The sequence below is a fragment of the Stegostoma tigrinum genome, chromosome 2 (assembly GCF_030684315.1).
Source record: "Stegostoma tigrinum isolate sSteTig4 chromosome 2, sSteTig4.hap1, whole genome shotgun sequence".
In the NCBI taxonomy this organism is placed as follows: Eukaryota; Metazoa; Chordata; class Chondrichthyes; order Orectolobiformes; family Stegostomatidae; genus Stegostoma; species Stegostoma tigrinum.
This window is the reverse complement of record NC_081355.1, coordinates 108,278,403-108,301,333: the sequence shown is the minus strand read 5'-3', so window position 1 is coordinate 108,301,333 and position 22,931 is coordinate 108,278,403. Positions and strand designations below refer to the sequence as shown.

Genomic DNA, 22,931 nt, shown 5'->3' with positions numbered 1-22,931 from the left:
GGCTGCACAATCATTATTTGATTAGCATTTTATTCGAGATAGCTACTGATATCCAGTTTCACCATCTAGCGCAGTGGAAGCTGAACCCATGTGCCCAGAGCATTTGCCTGGGATTCTGAGTTACTGCACTGAGGACTATATCACGAGTACTGGACCAAGGAGATTATCCTGAACCTTTATGTAGAAAACAAACTTTGTCATCCTGAAGAGTTAAGGTATAGTGCCTTAGTGTGGTGGAAGCAGGTTCAACTGAAGCTTTCAAAAGGGAATTCGATTGTTATGTGGAAAAGGAAGATCGTGCAAGGTTGAGAAGAACAAGCAAAAATGGCATGAAATGAGTGGCTCATTCGGAGAGCTGGTGTATGGTTGAATGACCTCAACTCTCAATTTAGTGTTGAGTGACCTCATTCTACATTGTAATGTTTCTGTGATTCTTTTGAGATGTCATGTGGATCTGATGAAGCAGAATGATTGATTTGAGAGCACAGGAAGCTAAAATTCCTGCTCTTTATCAATATTTTAATAGTTGGCTTGACCTGAAACCAGTAGTGAACTGGACCAGGATGTTCAATCAGATTCATTTATGCCCAGTTGCTAAGCAATATGTTACCAGCACAGCTGTGTGCCTCTTTGCTCTCATTTTAATCATTAACCCAAACTAATGGGTAGGATTAGCAGGATTTCAGTCAAAGACCGATTTATTTTGGCACCATCTTCTCGCCTTATGCCTGCAGAAGCTTAAATTTAATTATATTTTAGTAATGGTCTCATTCCTGATGAAAGTGGACATATTTACTTGCTGCAAGATTGTTACAAAGCAACATGTTTGCGTTTTGAAAATATTTCTTAATAAAAACTGATTCCAAGGCCTTGGTTTCTGCTAATGTGGCAGAAGAACAAGTCAGGAAATTCCCGCACTTAGCAGACCCTCCATGTAAATGGTCAGAAGGCCTGTGTCCATTTTGTTTTTGGGAGTTTATCCAACTTGCATCAAAGGCTGTTAGGCCTTCAGTTTTTGCTGCTCGTGGGGAGCTATGAGCTGCCAGCCTCCACGATGGAACTCACCAGGTTGGGAGTGTAGGATACAGCATGGTACCCACACTGTGCCAGTGAAAAGTACCGGCATCCGGTGCTGCTGGCTATACTTAAAGGCATCCAAATCTGGACCAACCCATGAAAATTTGCCCCTACTCTCAATATCTCCCATAATTGTGGAAGGGGCTTTTGAGTGGGACTGTGTATGATTCTGCAAAATATTCTATTCATTTTAGAGTGAAATAACGGTTCAATGTAACAATCGCTTGGCTCTCTTGCAGTACATTAAGTAATTCATGTTGCCTCTGTTCACGTATGAAAAAACATTTAACAACGTACTAGCCAAAGAGGAGTAAGTACCAGCAAATCAGAAGTTTGAACCCAGAGCTTCCCATAAGGAATGGGACAAGGTCACTTGGCCCCTTGAGCCTTCCCTATCATTCAGTAGGATCATAGATGATCGAACACTCATCACCGCTACTTTTCTGCCTTTTCCCCATAACCTGTGACTCTCCCAGCGATCAAGAATTTATCTATAATAATACAGGGCAAAAAAATTGCAGATGCTGCAAATCTAAAACTAGAATAAATTGCTGGAAAAACTCCTATTTGGAAGTATCTGTGCGGAGAAAGCAGAGTTAACCTTTTGCATCCAGTGACCCATCTTCAGACCCTACCCACCTAATGACTGACCCCACAGCTGTCTGTGGCAATGAATTCTAAAGACTGCCAAGCATCTGAAGAAATTCCTCCACATGTCAGTCTTAAATCAGTGCCCCTTTATTTTCAGACTATGGCCTATGATCCGAGACTTTCCAATGCGGGAAAACATCCTCTTGGTATTTACCTGTCAAACTCCTTAAGAATTTTAACACTGAAATTACCGGAAAACCTCATCCGGTCTGGCAGCATCAATGGTAAGAAACATGCTTTGGATCCAATGACCCTGCTTCAGACAGTTTTGAAGTCATTACAAACTCCTGCCAGGATCATTTCTGCCACTTGAAATTCAGATAAGATTATTTTGATTGCAATAAGTCGATAATTTTCAGATTTTTGAGGCTTTTGGAAACTCTACAAGGATATTTGCACAAATCAAAGGCCACAAAGGTATCATCTGTCGTGGATATTGTTACTTCCAATTTGGCCGGCTTATTTAAAAAGAGTTAAACCTGTGCAGAAATGGGGTTTTGTTTTGCTTTCCCAAGGCTAGATGTGGCAACTGGGCAAAGTGTTCTCTCACTGCCATATTGACCTGTTGTCAAGTCTTCTGAGCTAATAAACAGCACTTTTGAACACAATGTCCTTTAAAAGCCTGCATCTTATTCCAAAATTGATTCTTTAGAGTTAGTGATCTATAAAGTTTATTTTGAGCCCAAGGAAGGGGTTTCACAAGAATATTTGCACATTTAAATAAGTTTAGAAATAGTAATAGGATGAATGATTATAGTGTTGAATAGAGAAGTTGTTCCTGAACTCAGTTATTAATTAAAATACAATGCATTACTCACCATAGCAACCGTTATCTAGTTAACTGTTGCTCCAACCATTTTGTTTTTTTTGCTCTAATCTCTCCACCTTTTTCCATCTCCTTCTAGGTATATGCTGTCCTTTACAAACCGGAATTCTTCCGGCTCCTGGTGTGACACAGGTTTTAAGATTGTGACGTTCCTGCATTCTGGATTTCCATAGAATGGGATTGGCATTTCCACGTTGGATCAGGGCAATGTCACTTTCATTCATGTACATCAGGCAACCGTAAAAAACAGATCTTGGCATGCCCCATCATTTAAACTTGTTCACCCACATTTTGAGTGTGCGCACAAAGTTACAAGTGAGTTTTTTTGAGAATTTGAAAAATAAACAGCAGGAGAACTGTCATTTGCATTTCATTATTATTCAGCAAAATTACCTCACGCTCTGGCTGTCACTCACCGCACTCTCTCTCGACCGAACCAGGCAGAGTGAAAGGAACCGTGATCAACGAGATGGGGTTTTTTTTTTGAAAAAGAATGAATTGATGCAGAAGCCCAGTATGGAAATTCATGGAATATGGATGCTGGCAACTGATGATATTGCTACTGTTTTGATATGACACACAGACAGAGAATGTACAAAAGACCAAGTTTGAGAGGAATGCAGAAATTGGAGAGAGATAAGGATCTGGAGGAGACTGCAAGATGTGAGTGGGGCAAGGCAATGGAGTTAAAGATGAGGATTTTAAATTTCACATGTTAAGAGAGAAAATATTAATGAGCATCTTCTTTGTTCATGTGATTGTGCACCACTGTCTGAGCCAGCATTTATTGCCCATCCTAATTTCATGGAGATTTGTTAGTGAGCTGACTTGAATTGCTGCAGTTCATGGTGTGTAGCATCCCTCTCAATGATGTTAGGAAGGGAGTTCCAGGATTTTGACCCAGTGACCGTGAAGGATGGTGACAGAATTCTCAGTCTGGATATTGCGTGGCTCGGAGGGGAACTTGCGGGTTTTTTTTTTTTGAAATGTCCGTCTAAGGAATGTGGGCTTAGCTGGCTCGGCCAGCATTTATTTTCCATTCTAATTGCCATTGAGAAAATGGTAGCAAACTGGCTGGTAGAGGTCATGAGTTTAGAAGGTGTTTTCAGAAGACCCTTGGAGAGTTGCTGCAGTGCATCTTGTGGGTGGAATGTCCTGTTGCTATGAGGTGTCAGCGTGAAGGGAATGAATGTTGAAGGCATTGGATGGGGCACAAACCAAATGGGTCTGTTTGCCCTGGATGGTGTCAAGCTTCTTGTATGTTGTTGGAGCTGCATCATCCATAAATGGGGAATATTCCCTCACAATCCTAACTTGTGCCTGTGGACTGCGGACAGGTCCTGAGGAGACAGGAAGGGAAATACTTGCTGCAAAATCCTAGCTTTTGATCTGTTCTTGTAGCCACAGTATTTGTGATCCACAGAGTTGATTATTGAGTGAACCAGTGAAGGTAATACCATTGAATGTTGAAGAGCAATTGTCAACTTCTCTATTGTTGGAGATGATCGCTGCTTGGCACTTGTTGCATGAGAGTTACTTGTTCTTATTAGCCTAAACCTGGATATTATCCACATCAGTTCAATTATGTGCACTACTTCAGTATCTAAGGCATCATGAATTTGTGCTGAATTTTGTGCAATCATCAGTGAACACCTTTTGTGTGACCTTTAATTTGAAAGGAAGGTCATTGAAGCAGCTAAAGTTGGTTGGGCCTAGGACACTGCCCTGAGGAACTACTGCAGAGATGTCCTGCAGCTGAGATGACTGATCTCCAACAAACTGAATCATTTTTCATTTGGACTAGCTATGACGTCAACTATTAGAGCTTTCCTCCAATACCCTTTTGACTCTAGTTTCTTTACCGCTCGTTGAAGTCCGTGAGGTCGGCTGCCTTGATGTCAGGGGGTGTCACTTTCTCTACTCCTTTATTCTCCTCTAAGTTTGAACCAAGGCTGTACTAAGGTCAGGACCCGAGTTGATCTGACAGAACCCATACTGAGTGTCACTAAGCATGTGTTGCTTAATGGTACCATAAACAACCATTTCTACCATTTTGATCTAGTTTAATCTGGTAGCCAACCCCTCCACATTACAGCTGATTATTATTGTGCTGTGTAAAGTAGGATCATCCCAGCATATACTGATATTCCACGTCGGCTTCCCTAACCTCCATACCTCTGGCTTATCCTGATACTTTTCACAGGGGGGAGAATACTATCTGTGGATAAAGGTAGAATGGAAGGGTTTAAAGAGCATACTTTACATTTCCCCCTTTTAAACAAAGACCAAACACCAAAGAAGTTGAGGTCATTGTTGCATTTGCTAGGTGCAAAGTTGGCATCTAAGAATATTCACAGACAACTGGATGCTTGAGTTGTACCCAAAGTGGTTCAGTAACTATCTACCAATGAAAATCCAAGATATGGAGGTACCAGTGTTGGACCCAGGTGGACAAGGTGAGAAGTCACAGGACATCAGGTTATAGCCCAACAGGTTTATTTGAAATCACAAGCTTATGGAACGCTGCTCTTTCACTAGGTGAAGTGACTTCACCTGATGAAGGAATTGTGCTCAAAAGCTTATGATTTCAAGTGAAAATCTAGTAAATAGTCACTCAAAAGTCAAGAGGTCACATCCTGAGAAATTTCAGGTTGAAAGTAGAGTTCTTGTTGTCCCTGGTCCTGGGAGCTCTGAGCAAGCACTGAAGGACAACAGAAAACTTTAGGTCAGAATTGGGAAGTTTATTTCCAACCTCTCTTGTTGGCCTTTGTGCTGCACGGGAAATTTTGCCTTTTGTTTTTCTAGCTTGTGTATGCTGCAGGGCGCTTTCACTTGTTTGTGAGGTAGCTTGCTGGCCCATAACATCATTAAAAATTCTGTTTGAGTGTGGTTCCAAAATGGAAAACGTGAGCCGGTCAAATTGTTCAGTCAGTGCGTAATCATTGATTTTAAAATCTGTACTTGTATTGTAACAACTGAATATAAATCTTGTATTTCTCTCCAGGAGACATTATAATCAGAAATGTGTTCAGTACTTTAGCAGAATAGACTGTTGTAAATAAACAGTGCATCGTCTATCTGTAACTGTAAGGACTTTGATTATAATGTTTCTCAGGTATCCAATAAATTAATCCAAGGCTCGTTTTAACTAACTTCAATTTTGAATTGAAATATAACTGTCTAAATGCTCATTCTGGCCAAATGAGCAGTTCCAGTTGCTGGTTGCCTTTGAGTGAAGAAATACTCTGTGTCTGTCCTAAAGTTCTGCTTCATTATATTAAACCTGTCTTGTCCTGCCCTGTATCTTTGTTTCTCATTAGGCATCTCTGTAATCATTTCACTTTGAAATGACTTTTTGGTTGAGATCCTTGCTGATCCAATATTTGTGATTAGGTCATCTAGCAGTAGGATAATAAGTGAAGTTCCCTCTTCTGATTTAAGTGTCACCAGACACAGAATGTTAACTCTGTTTTCTTCCCCCAGATGCTGCTAGACCTGCTGAATTTCGCCAGCAATTTATATTTTTTTGTTGTCATCTATCAGCAGAGTCACTGTTAGCGCTGATGCCAAGATGGAAGTGGAGAAAAGTGATGCACAAAACTATGAATAAATATTTTATGTTTGAAGCAAAATGGTTGATTTTAATGATATTGATCCAGAATGAAATTATTTCCACTTGGTGGGGATATTGAGCTCTTGTATTACTGTAATGTAGAGATATAGCCACAAGATGGTGCAGCTCAGAATGTAAGTGAAATGGTGTATCCTGATTGACAGTGAGGGGAATCAGTGAAGTCCAAGATATTAAACTGCAGTTCAAAGTAACAATAACAATACTGAAGCAAATAGAGCGGAGTATCAAATTTGGAAGTTTATTACTTCATCCTTAGAACATAAGAAATAGGAGCAGGAATAGGTCATTTGGCCTATTGAACCTGTTTTGCCATTCAGTAAGATCATGGCTGATCTCTTAGTGGACTGCACTCCACTCACCATAACCCTGAATTCCCTTGGCTGTCCAATAATCTATCTATCTTTGCCTCAAACATTCAATGATGTAGCCTCAACTACATCATGGGCAGGGAATTCCACAGATTCGCAACTCTTAGGTGAAGAAGTTTCTCCTCAACTCAGTCCTAAATCTGTTTTTTCCTCCTTTTTTTGAGGCTATGGCCCTTAATTCTAGTTTCACCCACCAGTGGAAACAACCTCCCTGAATCTATCTTATCCATTCCCTTCATGATTTTTATATGTTTCTGTAAGATCCCCCGCATTCTTCTAAATGCCAGTGAGTATAGTCCCAGTCTACTCAATCTCTCCTCATAAGGCAACCTTCTTAAATCTGGAATCAACATAGTGAACCTCCTTGGCAACCCCTCCAGTGCCAGTACATCCTTTCTCCAGGAAGGAGACCAAAACTCGGTGTGGCCTCACCAGTACCCTATACAGCTGCAGCATAACCTCCCTATTTCTAAATTCCATTCCTCTAGCAATGAAGAGCAATACTCCATTTGCCTTCCTAATTACCTGCTGTACCGGCCAACCAGCTTTTTGTGGTTTCATGCACAAGCACACCCAGGTGCCTCTGCACAGCAGCATGCCATAATTTTTCACCATTTAAATAATAGTCCACTTTGCCGTTATTCCTACCAAAATGGATGACCTCACATTTATCAACTTCGTACTCCACCTGCCAGACTCTTTCCCACTCGCTTAAACTATCTATATCCCTCTGCACACTTTTTTTGTTCTACCACTCGGTGTCATTGGTCAGCTTTGACACACCTGACTTGGTCCTCAACTCTAAATCATCAATGTAAACAATTGTGGTCCCAACACTGATCCCTAAGACACACTGCTAGCTACCGATTGGCAACCAGATGCTTTTTAATATCTGAAAATATATCACTGTCTCGCTTGAATATAGTCGGTGACCTGGCCTCCATAAACTTATGTGGTAGCGAATTTGACAGGTTGACTACCCTTTGAATGAAGGAATGTTGCCTCAGCCAGTCTTACATGGCTTACTCAGCATCCTGAGGCTAGAGCCCCTGGTTCTAGGCACCCCCCCCCCCCCCCCCCCCCCCCCCCCGACCTCTCCACACCCCGCCCCACCAGGGGACATGCCCTTCTTGGGTCCAGTCAGCCCAACCTTGTTAGAATTTATTACATTTCTTCCGAATGTGTCTCTAACTTTACCTTTACTCTTCCTCCTTTTTAAGATGCTTGTTAAAACCTACCTCAGGTGACCAAGATTTTGGGTCATCTAAGTGTCATACTTGGTCTTATGTTCTTGTGAAGGTGCTATGTAACTGAGTTTTTTTCCAGAAAAAGGAACTGTAAACGAAAAGACCACAAGGTAGATAAATATAAAAGGCCAAAGTTCAAGTCACTTTATAAACATTTAATCTCTTGCTGATTTCAAACTGCCCCGGTGACTCAAGTCAGTTTCTATAAACAGTTTTTGTGATTTCATTAAATGTTCAATTGTCTCCGTAACCTTCCTCTGAAAAGTTCTCAGCCGTCTGAAATCTATGCAAAGCAGAGAAGTTAACTGACGATCTGTAATTGGATTTTGAGTAATCTGGCATATAAGCAACGACCACTTGGGAGATCCCAGGGGTGCTCTGTAAAAGTATGAATGAATGTTGAGACACCGGTGATTTAGGGAGTTATATTTCATAGCACCAAGAGCTTTAGCTTCTTATTGAACTGCTGATAATAGATTTCTTAGTATGGATAAGATCCTTCCATGTTTTATTTTGGAAGAAGCAACTGGAGATCTTTCACAGTTGGTGACCACATAAACCCACCAGATTTTTTATTTGTATGTATAAAACAAGACAGGGCAAGATATAGGAAGTTTTTTATTGGGTTTTATCAGCAATTAGCAGTGCCTTATCAGACCCCTGTCTTGGCAGTGGTCCATTTCAGAGGTGATGTTGTGACATTCCTGGTATAACCATAATGGAGCATACTGTTGAGACCCTACAAAGCAACTGGTTGACAGGAAGGCCAGCTGCACGTTAGAAAATGCAAGGGGGAAAAGTGTTTACACTCTCTTGCTCCCTTGAGACCCAGACTGCAATGTGAATATAGCTTTAGCTATCAGTGACAATAATTTTGAGTGTACATATTGCACAGGGGACTGCTTTTTACTGTTAATGTCATCTGCTCGTAATATTTGATATGTGCGTGGTAATGCTGAATGTTAAATACACTTATTGCCCTTTTAATAAAAAAGGAAATAAATCCAATTGCTGTAAATTTTAGAAATGAAACAATTTTGGACTATACACTACTCATGAAAAATGTCAGATTAGCATTTGTGATGGACATCAGTTTTAAAAAGGTGCATTGCCTATTTTTAATTTCTGTTTCCAGTGCATTATGTGCAGCATTTTCTATGTACCTATCAATTTTCTGTAAGATTGAGTTTGCACGTTTAATACTTTGTGTAAGTTGCACTGTGTATTTGACCTGATTTGCTTTTTAGATGTAATTCTTTATTAACAGCTCACACTTGAATGGGACTTGTTCATCAAGGTGTCTTGTGTTTTATTATTTGGGAAGGAATGTAAGAATAATATGATGACAGGCATAAATTTCAATAATTGAACATAGAACAGTACAGCACTGGAACTAGCCCTTTGGCCAATGATATTGTGCTGAATATGACACCAAATTAAACTAATCCCTTCTGCCTGCCCTTGGTCCATATCCCTCCATTTCTTGCATATTCATGTACTTATCAAGTCCTGTCCCTCACATCTCCTCTGAACTTCCCACGTCTCCTCTTTAAATGCATGCACCCTAGTATTAGATGTTTCAACTCTCGGGAAAAGGATTCTGATCGTCAATCCTATCTGTGCATCTCATAATTTTTATATACTCATATCAAGTCTGCCCTGAGCCGCCTCTACTTGGGAAAGGATAACCTGAGTTTCTCTCGTCTCTCCTTTTTTATAGCTGACACCTTCTAATCCAGGCAGCATTCTGGTAAATCTCCTCCGCATTCTCTACAAACCCTCCACATCCTTCCTGTAATGTGGCCACCAGAATTGAATGCAAAACTGTGTGGCCAGAGCGAAGTTTTGTAATTCTATAACATGACATCCTGATTAGAACATCAGAACATCAGAACATCAGACCATTGATCCTCATGTATGCACCCTCAAATTTCTGTGACCATATACATGTCCAGCAGTCTCTTAAATGACCCCAATGACCTTGCTTCCACACCTGCTGCTGGCAACGCATTCCATGCTCTCACAACTCTCTGCGTAAAGAACCTGCCTCTGACATCCCCTCTATACTTTCCACCAACCAGCTTAAAACTATGACCCCTCGTGCTAGCCATTTCTGCCCTGGGAAATAGTCTCTGGCTATCAACTCTATCTATGCCTCTCATTATCTTGTATACCTCAATTAGGTCACCTCTCCTCCTCCTTTTCTCCAATGAAAAGAGACCGAGCTCAGTCAACCTCTCTTCATAAGATAAGCCCTCCAGTCCAGGCAGCATCCTGGTAAACCTCCTCTGAACCCTCTCCAAAGCATCCACATCTTTCCTATAATAGGGCGCCCAGAACTGGACGCAGTATTCCAAGTGCGGTCTAACCAAAGTTTTATAGAGCTGCAACAAGATCTCACGACTCTTAAACTCAATCCCCCTGTGATTCTTGTACTCAGTTCCTCAGTCAATAAAGGCAAGCATGCCATACTCCTCCTCCTTCACTACCCTATCTACTTCTGTGGCCACATTCAGGGAGTCAGGGACTTGAACACCAAGATCCCTCTGCACATCAATGGTTTGTGTAATAATGATTTGAGTCGCTGCCGTATGCTTGTATTGCAAATAAAAATTGCAGATATTTTTGGGCCTGGATGTTTTAAAGTAGTTTCAATGCGGTGAGTTGGGGTCAGCCCATTTCCTAACTGATCCAGATAAAGACAGGTTAGAGTCGGTCCGGAACTAGTAATTTGTGATACTCTTGTAATGATTTTTTTTCAGGTACTTGGACTGTTGGTGTGGGTATTGATAGCGAGTACAGAATATTTCTCGGTCTCTGCTTTTGGCTGGGTGATGTTTGTCGCAGTCTTTTACTGGGTGCTCACAGTCTTCTTTTTGATCTTCTACATCACCATGGCTTACACAAAGATTCCTCAGGTACCATGGACCACAGTGGTGAGTATCCTGCTAACTTGCCATTTGCTTTTACTAATTTGTTTAAAATGGTTCCCCTCAATTTCTTACCTGCTGTCGTTTATTCATGTTTTAGTATTTGTTGCTGTATGCTGGCTTTATTGTATAAGCCTAGAACCAAGGTGTTAGCAGCCTGTTATGTTAGAGCATTGTTTGAATTTTCCTTTCCCTAGCTCACAGCTCCAGTCAGCTTTTAAATCTGTTTCCGCCGCTCCTGAGATCAGTTCAGGACAGAATAGTTATGAAACTGGAAGTGAAGATAAACTAACCAGGGGAAGCATCACAGACAAGCAGTCGAATGAGTATCTGGTGTGCAGGAATGTAAAGTTCTAGTATGACTGTTTTGCTGATCTCAGTTCAACTCTTTTTCAAGCCAAGGCCATTGAAGTCTGAAGGACATTGTCTGCGGAAGGTTAGCTTTGGAGAGTGTTCAGTATGTAGGTGCAGTTGAACAGAAATTTTGTTTTCCTCAGTTAATCTTTGTGAAGCGAGGTTGTTGTTTGTTTGTTTGTTTTATTTACAAGTGTCTAACACTACTGACAGTTTAGACTAATATCATCTATATTCCTAAGTCCAGATACCAACTTTAGTAATTGAAAGAATCCTTGTGATGTGTGTGGAATGCAAAACATGAGCCATCACAGATTTTTAGTATATCAGGTGGTTCTTTTGAACATGCTATTGGAAAATTTGAGTCCTAGGAACATTACAGGAATAGCCCATTCAGCACTTCAATGCTATTCTATTACCCTGATAAATCACAATTGATCTGCAACTCTATTTTGCTTATTTGTCTTTGACCCAAGTTTACTCCATCTTTGGTCCTAAAAATTTCGTTTGCCTAATAAGTGAGTTTTTCTGGGGGTGAGAGTTTCCTCCTTGCTGAAAGATGCTTCTGGTTTTGCTTCTGAATGGCTTTAACTGTAATTTATTTTAAATGGTTCCTCTGAAACTAATCACTGAATGCATTTACTACTTTAAAGATGTCAGGAGCATCACCTCTTTTGAAGCAGAGAACCTTTATCTCTCACTCTGCGACTTTAGAGAATGGTGGGTGACGGGGGACTTCTGGAATGTGATCCTTTTGACACGTGTTAGACAGTTGAGGACCCGGGAATAGTGCAAAGAAGTGAGTGCCCATTTGTGTACAGATGGTCACAATTGTACAGATGCTCAAGTTTGCATCATGGATATGATGCTGGGCAGTGTTAGTGACTTAAAGGACAGTGGCTTTGAATAGCATCGCACCTCATTCAGGCAATACTTGTAAAGGCATACAAATTACAAAAATGAGAAGCTACAGCAGTGAAAAATTCTTTCACATAATATGTAGCCTTGCTTCAGTTTCCCCAGGGACAGGCCCGTGAGTGGGCAGCTATCTGTATGATATTCTTTTTAATGATACCAACTCACCGTAGGGAGTTGACTTACTATAAGAAATGTACAGCTGGCACCTGCCCAGAGGTATGTGCACATTTCACATTTTCAGATTCTCAAAATGAATGTGATTGTTCAATTTACTGGCAAATGTTAAGAATTCAACAGCAATGCTGTAGATCTTTCTTTCTCTTTTTTTGAGATTCTCACAGAAAAGACAATCATTGTAATATAATTTCAAAATGATTTTGTCAATTTTTAATGCCAGGTATACTGCAACTAGTTGGCACATTTATTAACCTCAAATATTGCACCAGTTTCTACTGTGGTAAGAGAGCAAGAACTGTTAGGGAGAATCGTCTGCTTTGTGTCACTGGACGAGGGAAGGCAGAAACGTTTCTCCATTCATAAGCCAATTGGGAGTGCCCAGCCTAAGCTGGAACCTGATATATCCAACTGTCAGGCTATTTCCACGTCCTTCTGCTGCACTGCCACCGGAGATGTGGCAGGATTTCACCAGAGGTCTGAGAAAATTCACCCCTCTCTTTTTTTTTTCTCCCCCCGCAACCTCCATCTCCACCCCCCACTCCCACTGCTTACCTTTTGTAGTGTTGCTGCAATTGATGGAACAAATCAAACAGTCATGAAAGTGTTCGTAAACCCTCTCTAATCACCCTTGAGTTTTGAAGCAATGTAATGAACCTGTTGTTGATTTTGTTTTCTATAAAAATGAAAGGACTATGCTGAAACCAGATGTGGTTAAGGCTCCCCCAGATCTTGAATACACGCTTCAACGTGATGCATGAGTGCAGCAGGATTGAGGTGCTGCCTGACTATTCAATTGAATGTAAAATAGCTCGAAGAACAAGAGGAGAATGCTCTGGTGTCATTGCCAACACTTGCCTCAAACAACAGCACTAAAAAGGATTGGCTGATTGTTCACATTTGTGGGAGTTTGCTGTGTGAATGTTCAATGCTGCATGTCCTTCCATAAGTCATAGTATCACATAGCAGCAGTTCCTCTATGACCATTATCAGGTATCCTGAATATGTTAAATATTTGCCGTATTAATCCCAAGTTCTTTTTTCTTCCAGTTCTGCAGAAGTATATCTACTGGATGTGTAAATCAGTACTAGTGAATAGGGATGATAATGCTGTATCTTTTAACTGCAGGGTTTGAGTTTTAATGCCAGTGCTGCTTTGATGTACCTCTTAGCCTCAATTGTGGATGCAATTTCAATAAAACAAGCTGACGAAGGTACACACAACTACAACAGTTGGGTGGCTTCCACAGTAAGTCAATTTTGGATTTATCTCCTACTTACTTCCTCCTGTGGGTAAACGAGAGCTGAGCTCATTTAAAAAATCTGACTTCTTTTTCCAAAACACTGTCTTGGCAACAATATTCATCCCAAGAGTTATTATTGAGTATCGACTCATTTGTAGGTGTATGTTGTCCAGTACTATGAATCTGCAGTAAGATTCCCATCCAAATTCCTAAAGGAAAAAGGCCCCTTCCTTAGTTATATCTTTCTACTCAATGGCAATGGCTCTTCTCTCCAACTTGGCTGTAATAACATACACAAATAATTTGAGTAATTTGACACCAAAAGGAAGGGCAATTTAACGCAAAATGTGCATCTACTGATGTTTCTTAATTTTTTAAATTTCTGTTTCGAAGATACTATGGCAGTTGTTATTATGTAGGTGTACCTGGGGATATGGAGAAAAGTACCTAAAATGAGGTTAAAATATCAATCTGTTTAGGATTTACTTGACGGGGAGGTGATGGCCTTAGTAGTCTAGCCCTGTATGGCTAATCCAGAGACCCAGACAATGTTTGGGGGACCTGGGTTCGAATCCCACCACAGCAGGTGGTGGAATTTGAATTCAGTAAATATCTGGAATTGAGAATCTAATGATGACCATGAGTCCTTTGATTGTGGAAAAACCCACCTGGTTCGCTAATGTCCTTTAGGGAAGGAAACTGCCATCCTTACCTAGTCTGGCCTACATGTGACATGTGCAGATGTTGGGTAAAGAGGTTCTGATCTGTCTGGATGCTTATATGTTGAATAATCTGCTCTGTTCTGAATTATTTGATGAGGAATGGTCCCTTCCACAAAATGCCAGAACATTCTATAACTGTAAAGAAGCTGTTGGTATTTCAGAGTAATATCTGTGTAAGTCAGTGCTTTTAAGAGAGTGGTCAAGAAAATTAGTGGGAAAACAACTAGAAGTGTTCAAAAATGGTTTCACCTCCTTACCCACCCACCCACCCTTCACACTGGAACTTGACTGGTTCATGAAATAAAGGACAGAAATGGAGCTAAAACTCAATGAGATAGCAGAACAGAATTTGTGGTCAAAGTTTTTACTACGCATTATTTAATTGGGAACTTGTGAGGATACAGCAATGTAAAATTGAAGAAAAAGGGCTTCTGGTTTTCTATGAAGGGGCTATTTTGGGGGTGGGGATCAGAACTTTTGATTCAGCCCTCTGCTAAAAACAGATTTCCAGGAAATTATGTGACTTAAGTTAAATGACTAGACAGACTACCTGGTGAAATAATTGCTGAAGTGTTTACTGAACTGAGCTTTTACGGCCTATTGGAAGAGAAGCCAAAGGCTAGAAGCAAGTTCAGTTCAAAAGAAAGGGATCCTTACCAGCAGAAGGGCAGTTCAGTTTTAGCAGTCCTCAGGCCATCTGAGTAGGACAGAAACCTTAATCTGTTTCAGCAGTCCAAGTTGAGAAGACTGGAAAAAGCCCTCAGCTTTTCTTGGCGTGCAGAAAAATCAGTTATTTAGCTTGTGTCTGTGTATATTGTGAGAGATCGTAATGGAGAGGCTCACGGTGAGAATGCACAAAGTAAACAGTTGCAATCTCATCAGCTTTTAGTAAGAAATTTTAAATTGAAGAGAAGAGCAATACTTCACTGGGGTTGAGGATATTCCTACAATACAACATTAAATATTTTTCTAAAGTTTATTTTCCTATTCTTTTCTATCATAACATTTCTATTGTTTTAAAAATAGTGACTGAGCACCATTGCAACCAAATTGCAAAATGAAAACTTGTGGTGGACCCGGTGCGGCTTTCTCTACATTGGGGAAACCAAGCGGAGGCTTGGGGACCGCTTTGCAGAACACCTCCGCTCAGTTCGCAACAAACAACTGCACCTCCCAGTCGCAAACCATTTCCACTCCCCCTCCCATTCTCTTGATGACATGTCCATCATGGGCCTCCTGCACTGCCACAATGATGCCACCCGAAGGTTGCAGGAACAGCAACTCATATTCCGCCTGGGAACCCTGCAGCCATATGGTATCAATGTGGACTTCACCAGTTTCAAAATCTCCCCTTCCCCCACTGCATCCCTCAACCAGCCCAGTTCGTCCCCTCCCCCCACTGCACCACACAACCAGCCCAGCTCTTCCCCCCCACCCACTGCATCCCAAAACCAGTCCAACCTGTCTCTGCCTCCCTAACCGGTTCTTCCTCTCACCCATCCCTTCCTCCCACCCCAAGCCGCACCCCCAGCTACCTACTAACCTCATCCCACCTCCTTGACCTGTCCGTCTTCCCTGGACTGACCTATCCCCTCCCTACCTCCCCACCTACACCCTCTCCACCTATCTTCTTTACTCTCCATCTTCGGTACGCCTCCCCCTCTCTCCCTATTTATTCCAGAACCCTCACCCCATCCCCCTCTCTGATGAAGGGTCTAGGCCCGAAACGTCAGCTTTTGTGCTCCTGAGATGCTGCTTGGCCTGCTGTGTTCATCCAGCCTCACATTTTATTATCTTGTGGTCTTTTAAGCAAGGTTTCGCTCTAGAATCTGATTTGTGCAGTGTTACCATCAGCTGGGATCATATGTTCTTCAGCACAAATTAATCTTGCTTTTCCAAACTGCTGGTGAATGTTGTGCTGGGCACAGGCATTTAAAATTTGGCTATTAACTATTGAGTCAGACTTGCCACGTTTTAGCATTTTGATTCATTTGTTGTGATTGATTACATCTCCACCTGTTTTTTTTGTGGGGGGAGGGATCTAAAGTGTTGCTAACAAGGACAGCATTCATTGCCCGTCCCTAAATGCCCTCAAAGTGTTATGAACTACTTGAACCATTTACATTTGGTATGGACACTCAATTTTTGTTAGGAAGTGAAAGCGCTTCAGGATTTTGACTGAGCAAAATTGAAGGAATGGCAGTATAGTTCTATGTCAGAATGGTGTGTGACTTGGAGGGAATCTGTCAGTGATGAAGCCGTTGCCCTGCACCTTCTAGGTGACAGATGTTGGAGGTTTTGAAAGTTCTGTCAAAGCAACCGTGGCAAGTTGCTACACTGTTCTGCAGATGTTATACCCCACTGCCATTGTGCATTGGTAGTGGAGGATGTGAATGTTTTAGGTAATAGATGGAATGCCTTTCAAGCAGGCTACTTGTTGTTCTGAATGATGATAAGCTATGTGAATGAAGTCAGAGCTTCATTCATCCAGGCAAGTGGAGAATATTTCATTTCAGTCATTACTTCTGCCTTTTTAGATGGTGGAAGGCTTTGAGGAGTCATGAGGTGAGTTACCTGCCTCAGAAATTTCCAAAGTGTATGGTAAAATCAGTGCATTTGAATAGGATGAAGTGAATTAAAGTGTTTTTTTTTAACAAAGTGTGGAGCTGGATGAACACAGCAGGCCAAGCAGCATCCTAGGAGCACAAAAACTAACGTTCCGGGCCTAGAGCTCCACACTTTGTTATCTCGGATTCTCCAGCATCTGCAGTTCCCATTGTCTCAAAGGTTTTTTTTCCTCTCTCTTTTACAGATTTTTGCTTTCATAGTCACGCTCTGTTACTGTGGCAATGCATATTTCAGCTTTCAGACTTGGAAATCAAGAGACCAAGGACCATAATGGGCTAGTTTCTAGAAGCACCTACTGGTAACTGGAAAAAACTTGGTGTGAACAAAGGAATTGTGAATATCCCAATAATTAATATATATTGTGTTGTACTATTGTGACACCAACTTGGCTCAGTGTTCATTACAACTGTAGCGTTGTTTAAAATTTCCTGTTTAAAACAACATTATTAGACGGTTTGTGCCAGACTGTGAATATAGATATTTGAGTTTTATTTCTCTTCATTTTCCACTCCTGCTGTGGCATTGACTCTTCTCCCTGGGATACAGTTCTACAGACGTGGTCTACCACTGATGTTTCTTCTAACTGATCCATTGACAATGAGGAACATTCTAGGTGTGCATAACTTTTATATCCACGCACAACAGGCTGTCTCCAATAGCAGTCTCCAAATGACAGTCTGGGGAGAATCTTGGCTGATCTTTCCTTACCAAGAGATGCCCAACAATAATTGTAATGCCCACTACTGCTGTACTAGTGAGATCAGAAATCCCAATAGGGACAAAACTGGGACCCTCATTAGAGAAACTGAATTTATCACTAAATTATGGGATTGTTCATGTCTTTTTTAAAAATGTTTTAAACAATGAAGATTTTACTTTGAATGTTAATGCTGTTAAAAATGGAATTGATTTTGTTTTATTCCAGTTGACTTGTTAACCTAACAACTGGGAAGTTTTGTTTGTATAATTTGCCTTGTGTTCATCACCTGGATGAAACTTTAGCTGAATGTAATGCTACTTTACTAAAGTGATCTGAAAAGGTTCCATCTGTTCAGGAATAGCTTGAAGTTGTCAGAAATGATATCTCTATCTCAACATTTCACTCACCCTCTTGCCCTGTATTGAAGATGCTAACCCTCTTGTTACAGGTTCATGGTTTATCAGCTGCCATTTTTTACCTTGTCTAATCATCATGTGAACTCGGACAGTGAATGTTGGCAGGTAGCTTGATTGTGGTATATGAGGGAGCCAAGCCAGATACTGTCCTCACTAGTGATTCTTCAGCCAACTCAGGATTAAACCTGGGGAACCCCTGGTCTGTGGAACACTGTTTGTTTGCATTGTCTATTTACAATGGAAGAAGCAATTGCATCATAAATAACTCCACTCTCTGCGACTGGTTGATTTCACTTACTGAACACTGACCGTATGTTTATTCTTGATCAATTTCATTCTGCAGAATGTCTTTAACAAACAAGGTAACAATTAACACTTATGAAGCAGAAAATAGGCTGTCCATGTTTTGCTACACACTGCAGTAGGAATTATCAATTGAAATTGCTGGCAATAATCGTGATACTGCAGTTGTCTAATAGTATGTTTAATATAATGCTTTACATAATCTGTCAGTAATTCTGTATTTGTTTATGTGCCTGTCTTTGTTCATATACCAATCAGGGAATCTTTTCCCAATTTCTTCATGATTGGAAATTTTACTCAACATTTTCCTGGTGTTGATGACTGAAATGACAAGGAATGTACATAATACATTGCTTTCTTTAATTGTGAGTATTGCAAGTTTAACACTGAATCCTTCCGACCATTCAAAATTTAATAGCCAATGTTGCTGCCAAGCTTGCTGTATGTCCTGTTTTCTTCCGTGTGGAGATTTAAATAAATATTTTAAATTTGGATGTTTTACCATTTTATTGTAACCGAGGTATAGCTTGTACCTAAAGAGATGTGAGCCATTGGTTAAACATTAGAGTTTGTGATGGTGACAAAAAATAATACTTCCTCTGAAAAGCAACAAGCTGCCTGACAACTTAGCAGTTGAGAATATCAGTTTCAGATTCTGTTGCTTAGTGGTGAACAGAACAAAAGCAGGAAGTACTGCAGATGATTCTCTGGCGATTGAATGGAACCAGTCAAGTGCAGTCTCATTCAGCTGAACACTGAAGAGACTGCTTTCTCTTCACTATAAACGTGCAATTCACTGACCTGCTCATCCCATGCCAGGATGGTCTGAAGGTTTGCTGCTTCCTTTTAAAGGAGTTTGAACATTCCCCAACCACCACTTTCACCTGGCTGAGCTTGTTTTCAAGTTTTAAAACCTTTTCCTTTTAACTTGTCTCACTTCCTTTTATGTCAAAAAGTGCTCCTATGGGTGCCAGCATGAGACTCAGCTGTGCCTGACCCTTTTGTGGAGTATGTGGAACATTTCTTGTTTGGTTGCACTCAGCCTCCCACTCCCACAACTCTGATACTTCAATGATCTTACCTTTGACTTCCTGCTCCTTTTCCTTAACTGAGGATTCTTTTGCACTCTGGCTGACAGAGCCCTCAATCAGGTCTAACCCAATCTCCTGCACTCCTGACCTTACCCTTTCGGCTTCTTGCAAAACAATAGAGTTCCCCTTATCTTCACTTTTCACCCACTAGTCACCTCAAAGTCTGCCACCTGCAGCAGGTTGCTGACACCAAACATATCTGTCCATCCCCTCCACTGTCAGCATTTGCACAGAAACCATTCCCTTTGTGACATCCTGGTCCACTCCTCCATCATTCTTAACAACTTACCCACCCACCATAGCATCTTCTCACGTAATCGCTGAAGATTATTAATTGCCCAGTCATCATACCATCCAAGATCACAAGTCCATATGAAGAGGTACTTGCGCTCATTTCAATCCAGTCTAGTGTGTTCACTGCTCACAGTGCATTTTATGTTAGCGAGACCAAATATAGTCTTGGTGACCACTTTGTGGAGGCTCCCTCTTTGTTTGCTGAAATGACACTGACCTTTTCAGTCATTTGCCATTTCAAAAAAAAGCAGTTAATTCCTTGACATTTGCATAGCTTGGACATTCATAGCGCTGCTAATGCACTCGTGGTGCTGGATATTGAAATTCCCCCAGTGAGTACATTTCTGACTGCGATTGTTGTGGCCATTTCAGAGACATGGATAGAGCAGGGACAGGAATGGTTGTTGCAGGTTCCGGGAGTTAAATGTTTCAGTAAGAACAGAAGATGGTAAAAGTGGGGGGAGGGGGGGGGGTGGCATTGTTGGTCAAGGACAGTATTACTGTTGCAGAAAGGATGTTTGGGGACTCGTCAATTGAGGTATTATGGGCTGAGGTTAGTAACAGGAAAGGAGAGGTCTCCCTGTTAGGAGTTTTCTATAGGCCTCCAAATAGTTCCAGAGATGCAGAGGAAAGGATAGCAAAGATGATTCTCGATAGGAGTGAGAGAGACACAGGCTACTTGTCATGGGGGATTTCAACTTTCCAAATATAGACTGGGAACACTATAGTTCGGGTACTATAGATGGGTCAGTTTTTGTCCAGTGTGTACAGGAGGGCTTCCTGACACAGTATGTAGACAGGTCAACAAGGGGCGAAGCCACATTAGATTTGGTACTGGGTAATGAGCCTGGCCAGGTGTTAGATTTGGAAGTAGGTGAGCATTTTGGTGGTAGTGATCACAATTCTGTTATGTTTACATTAGTGATGGAAAGGGATAGGTGTATACCACTAGGCAAGAGTTATAGCTGGGGGAAAGGCAATTATGATGAGATTAGGCAAGATTTAGGGAGCATAGCATGGGGAAGGAAACTGCAGGGGATGGGCACATTAGAAATGTGGAGCTTATTCACGGAAAAGCTCCTGTGCGTCCTAGATAAGTATGTACCTGTCAGGCAGGGAGGAAGCTGTAGAGCGTGGGAGCTGTGGTTTACAAAGGAAGTGGAATCTCTCTTCAAGAGGAAGAAGAAGGCTTATGTTAGGATGACATGTGAAGGCTCTGTTAGGGCGCTTGAGGATTACAAGGTAGCCAGGAAAGACCTAAAGAGAGCTCAGAGCCAGGAGGAGACATGAGAAGTTGTTGGCGGATAGGATCAGGGTAAACCCTAAGGCTTTCTTTAGGCATTTAAGGAATAAAAGGATGAGGAGAGTAAGATTTAGGGCCAATCAAGGATAGTGGGAAGTTGTGTGTGGAGTCAGAGGAGATAGTGGAAGCACTAAATGAATATTTTTCGACAGTATTCACTCTAGAAAACAACAATGTTGTCGAGGAGAATACTGAGATACAGGCTACTAGACTAGATGGAATTGAGGTTCACAAGGAAGAAGTATTAGAAAACCTTCAGAGTGTGAAGATAGATAAGTCCCCTGGGCCGGATGGGATTTATCCTAGGATCCTCTGGGAAGCCAGGGAGGAGATTGCCGAGCCTTTGGCATTGATCCTTAACTCGTCATTGTCTATAGGAATTGTGCCAGAAGACTGGAGGATAGCAAATGTGGTTCCCCTGTTCAAGAAGGGGAGTAGAGACAACCCTGGTAATTATAGACCAGTGAGCCTTACTTCAGTTGTTGGTAAAGTGTTGGAAAAGGTTATAAGAGGTAGGATTTATAATCATCTAGAAAAGAATAATTTGCTTAGGGATAGTCAGCACGGTTTTGTGAAAGGTAGGTCGTGCCTCACAAACCTTTTATTGAGTTCTTTTGAGCAGGTGACCAAACAGGTAGATGAGAGTAAACCGGTTGATGTGATATATATTGAATGCCTTGCTGAAATCCATAAGGTTCCCCATAGTAGGCTATTGTACAAAATGCGGAGGAATGGGATTGTGGGGGAAATATAGCAGTTTGGATCAGAAATTGGCTTGCTGAAAGAAGACAGAGGGTGGTGGTTGATGGGAAATGTTCATCCTGGAGACCAGTTACTAGTGGTGTACCGCAAGGGTCGGTGTTGGGTCCACTGCTGTTTGTCATTTTTATAAATGACCTGGATGAGGGCGTAGAAGGATAGGTTAGTAAATTTGCAGATGACACTAAGGTCGGTGGAGTTGTGGATAGTGACGAAGGATGCTGTAGGTTGCAGAGAGACATAGATAAGCTGCAGAGATGGGCTGAGAGGTGGCAAATGGAGTTTAATGCAGACAAGTGTGAAGTGATGCACTTTGGTAGGAGTAACTGGAATGCAAAGTACTGGGCTGATGGTAAGATTCTTGGTAGTGTAGATGAGCAGAGAGATCTCGGTGTCCATGTACACAGATCCTTGAAAGTTGCCACCCAGGTTGACAGGGTTGTTAAGAAGGCATACAGTGTTTTAGGTTTTATTAAGAGGGATCGGGTTCTGGAACCATGAGGTTATGCTGCAGCTGTACAAAACTCTGGTGCGGCCGCACTTGGAGTATTGTGTACAGTTCTGGCCACCGCATTATAAGAAGGATGTGGAAGCTTTGGAAAGGGTGCAGAGGAGACTTACTAGGATGTTGCCTGGTAAGGAGGGAAGGTCTTATGAGGAAAGGCTGAGGGACTTGAGGCTGTCTTCGTTAGAGAAGATGGTTGAGAGGTGACTTAATTGAGACATATAAGATAATCAGAGGGTTAGATAGGGTGGATAGGGAGAGCCTTTTTCCTAGGATGGTGACAGTGAGCACAAGGGGGCATAGCTTTAAATTGAGGAGTGAGAACTATAGGAGAGATGTCAGAGGTAGTTTCTTTACTCAGATTAGTAAGGGTATGGAACGCTTTGCCTGCAACGGTAGTAGATTCACCAACCTTAAGGACATTTTAAGTCATCATTGGACAAGCATATGGACGTACATGGAATAGTGTAGGTTAGATGGGCTTCAGATTGGTATGACAGGTCGGCACAACATCGAGGGTCGAAGGGCCTTTACTGTGCTGTAATGATCTATGTTCTGTGTTCTTGCTGCTCTCTCTGTGTATTGTCCAAGTGGTGGTCAACATCCAGGAAAACTAATTCATCAGTTGAAGTGGGTATGTGGAGGAGATGGCTGTGGGTTGGTGTTCAATGATGAGCAGTGCACTGTTCACTTGCCTGTGTTCGACCTGAGATTTCATGGGGTGTGGAGTCAATGCTGAGCATTCCTAGGGCAACTGCTTCCTGACTCTATAACCTGCACTGCCACT

The 22,931-nt window shown here is 41.6% G+C and overlaps 1 protein-coding gene across 1 annotated transcript in view; it reads left to right on the top strand.

Annotated features, from left to right (window-relative positions):
* LOC125447079 (CKLF-like MARVEL transmembrane domain-containing protein 8) overlaps positions 1-18,651 on the top strand; it is a 44,049-nt gene extending 25,398 nt beyond the window's left edge. Inside the window, exons 2-4 of the mRNA XM_048521178.1 lie at positions 10,566-10,739; positions 13,309-13,428; positions 16,958-18,651. Coding sequence (XP_048377135.1) covers positions 10,566-10,739; positions 13,309-13,428; positions 16,958-17,044 — 381 coding nt within the window. The 3' untranslated portion in view covers positions 17,045-18,651. The remainder of the gene's footprint in view (positions 1-10,565; positions 10,740-13,308; positions 13,429-16,957) is intronic.
* Positions 18,652-22,931: the final 4,280 nt, after the last annotated feature.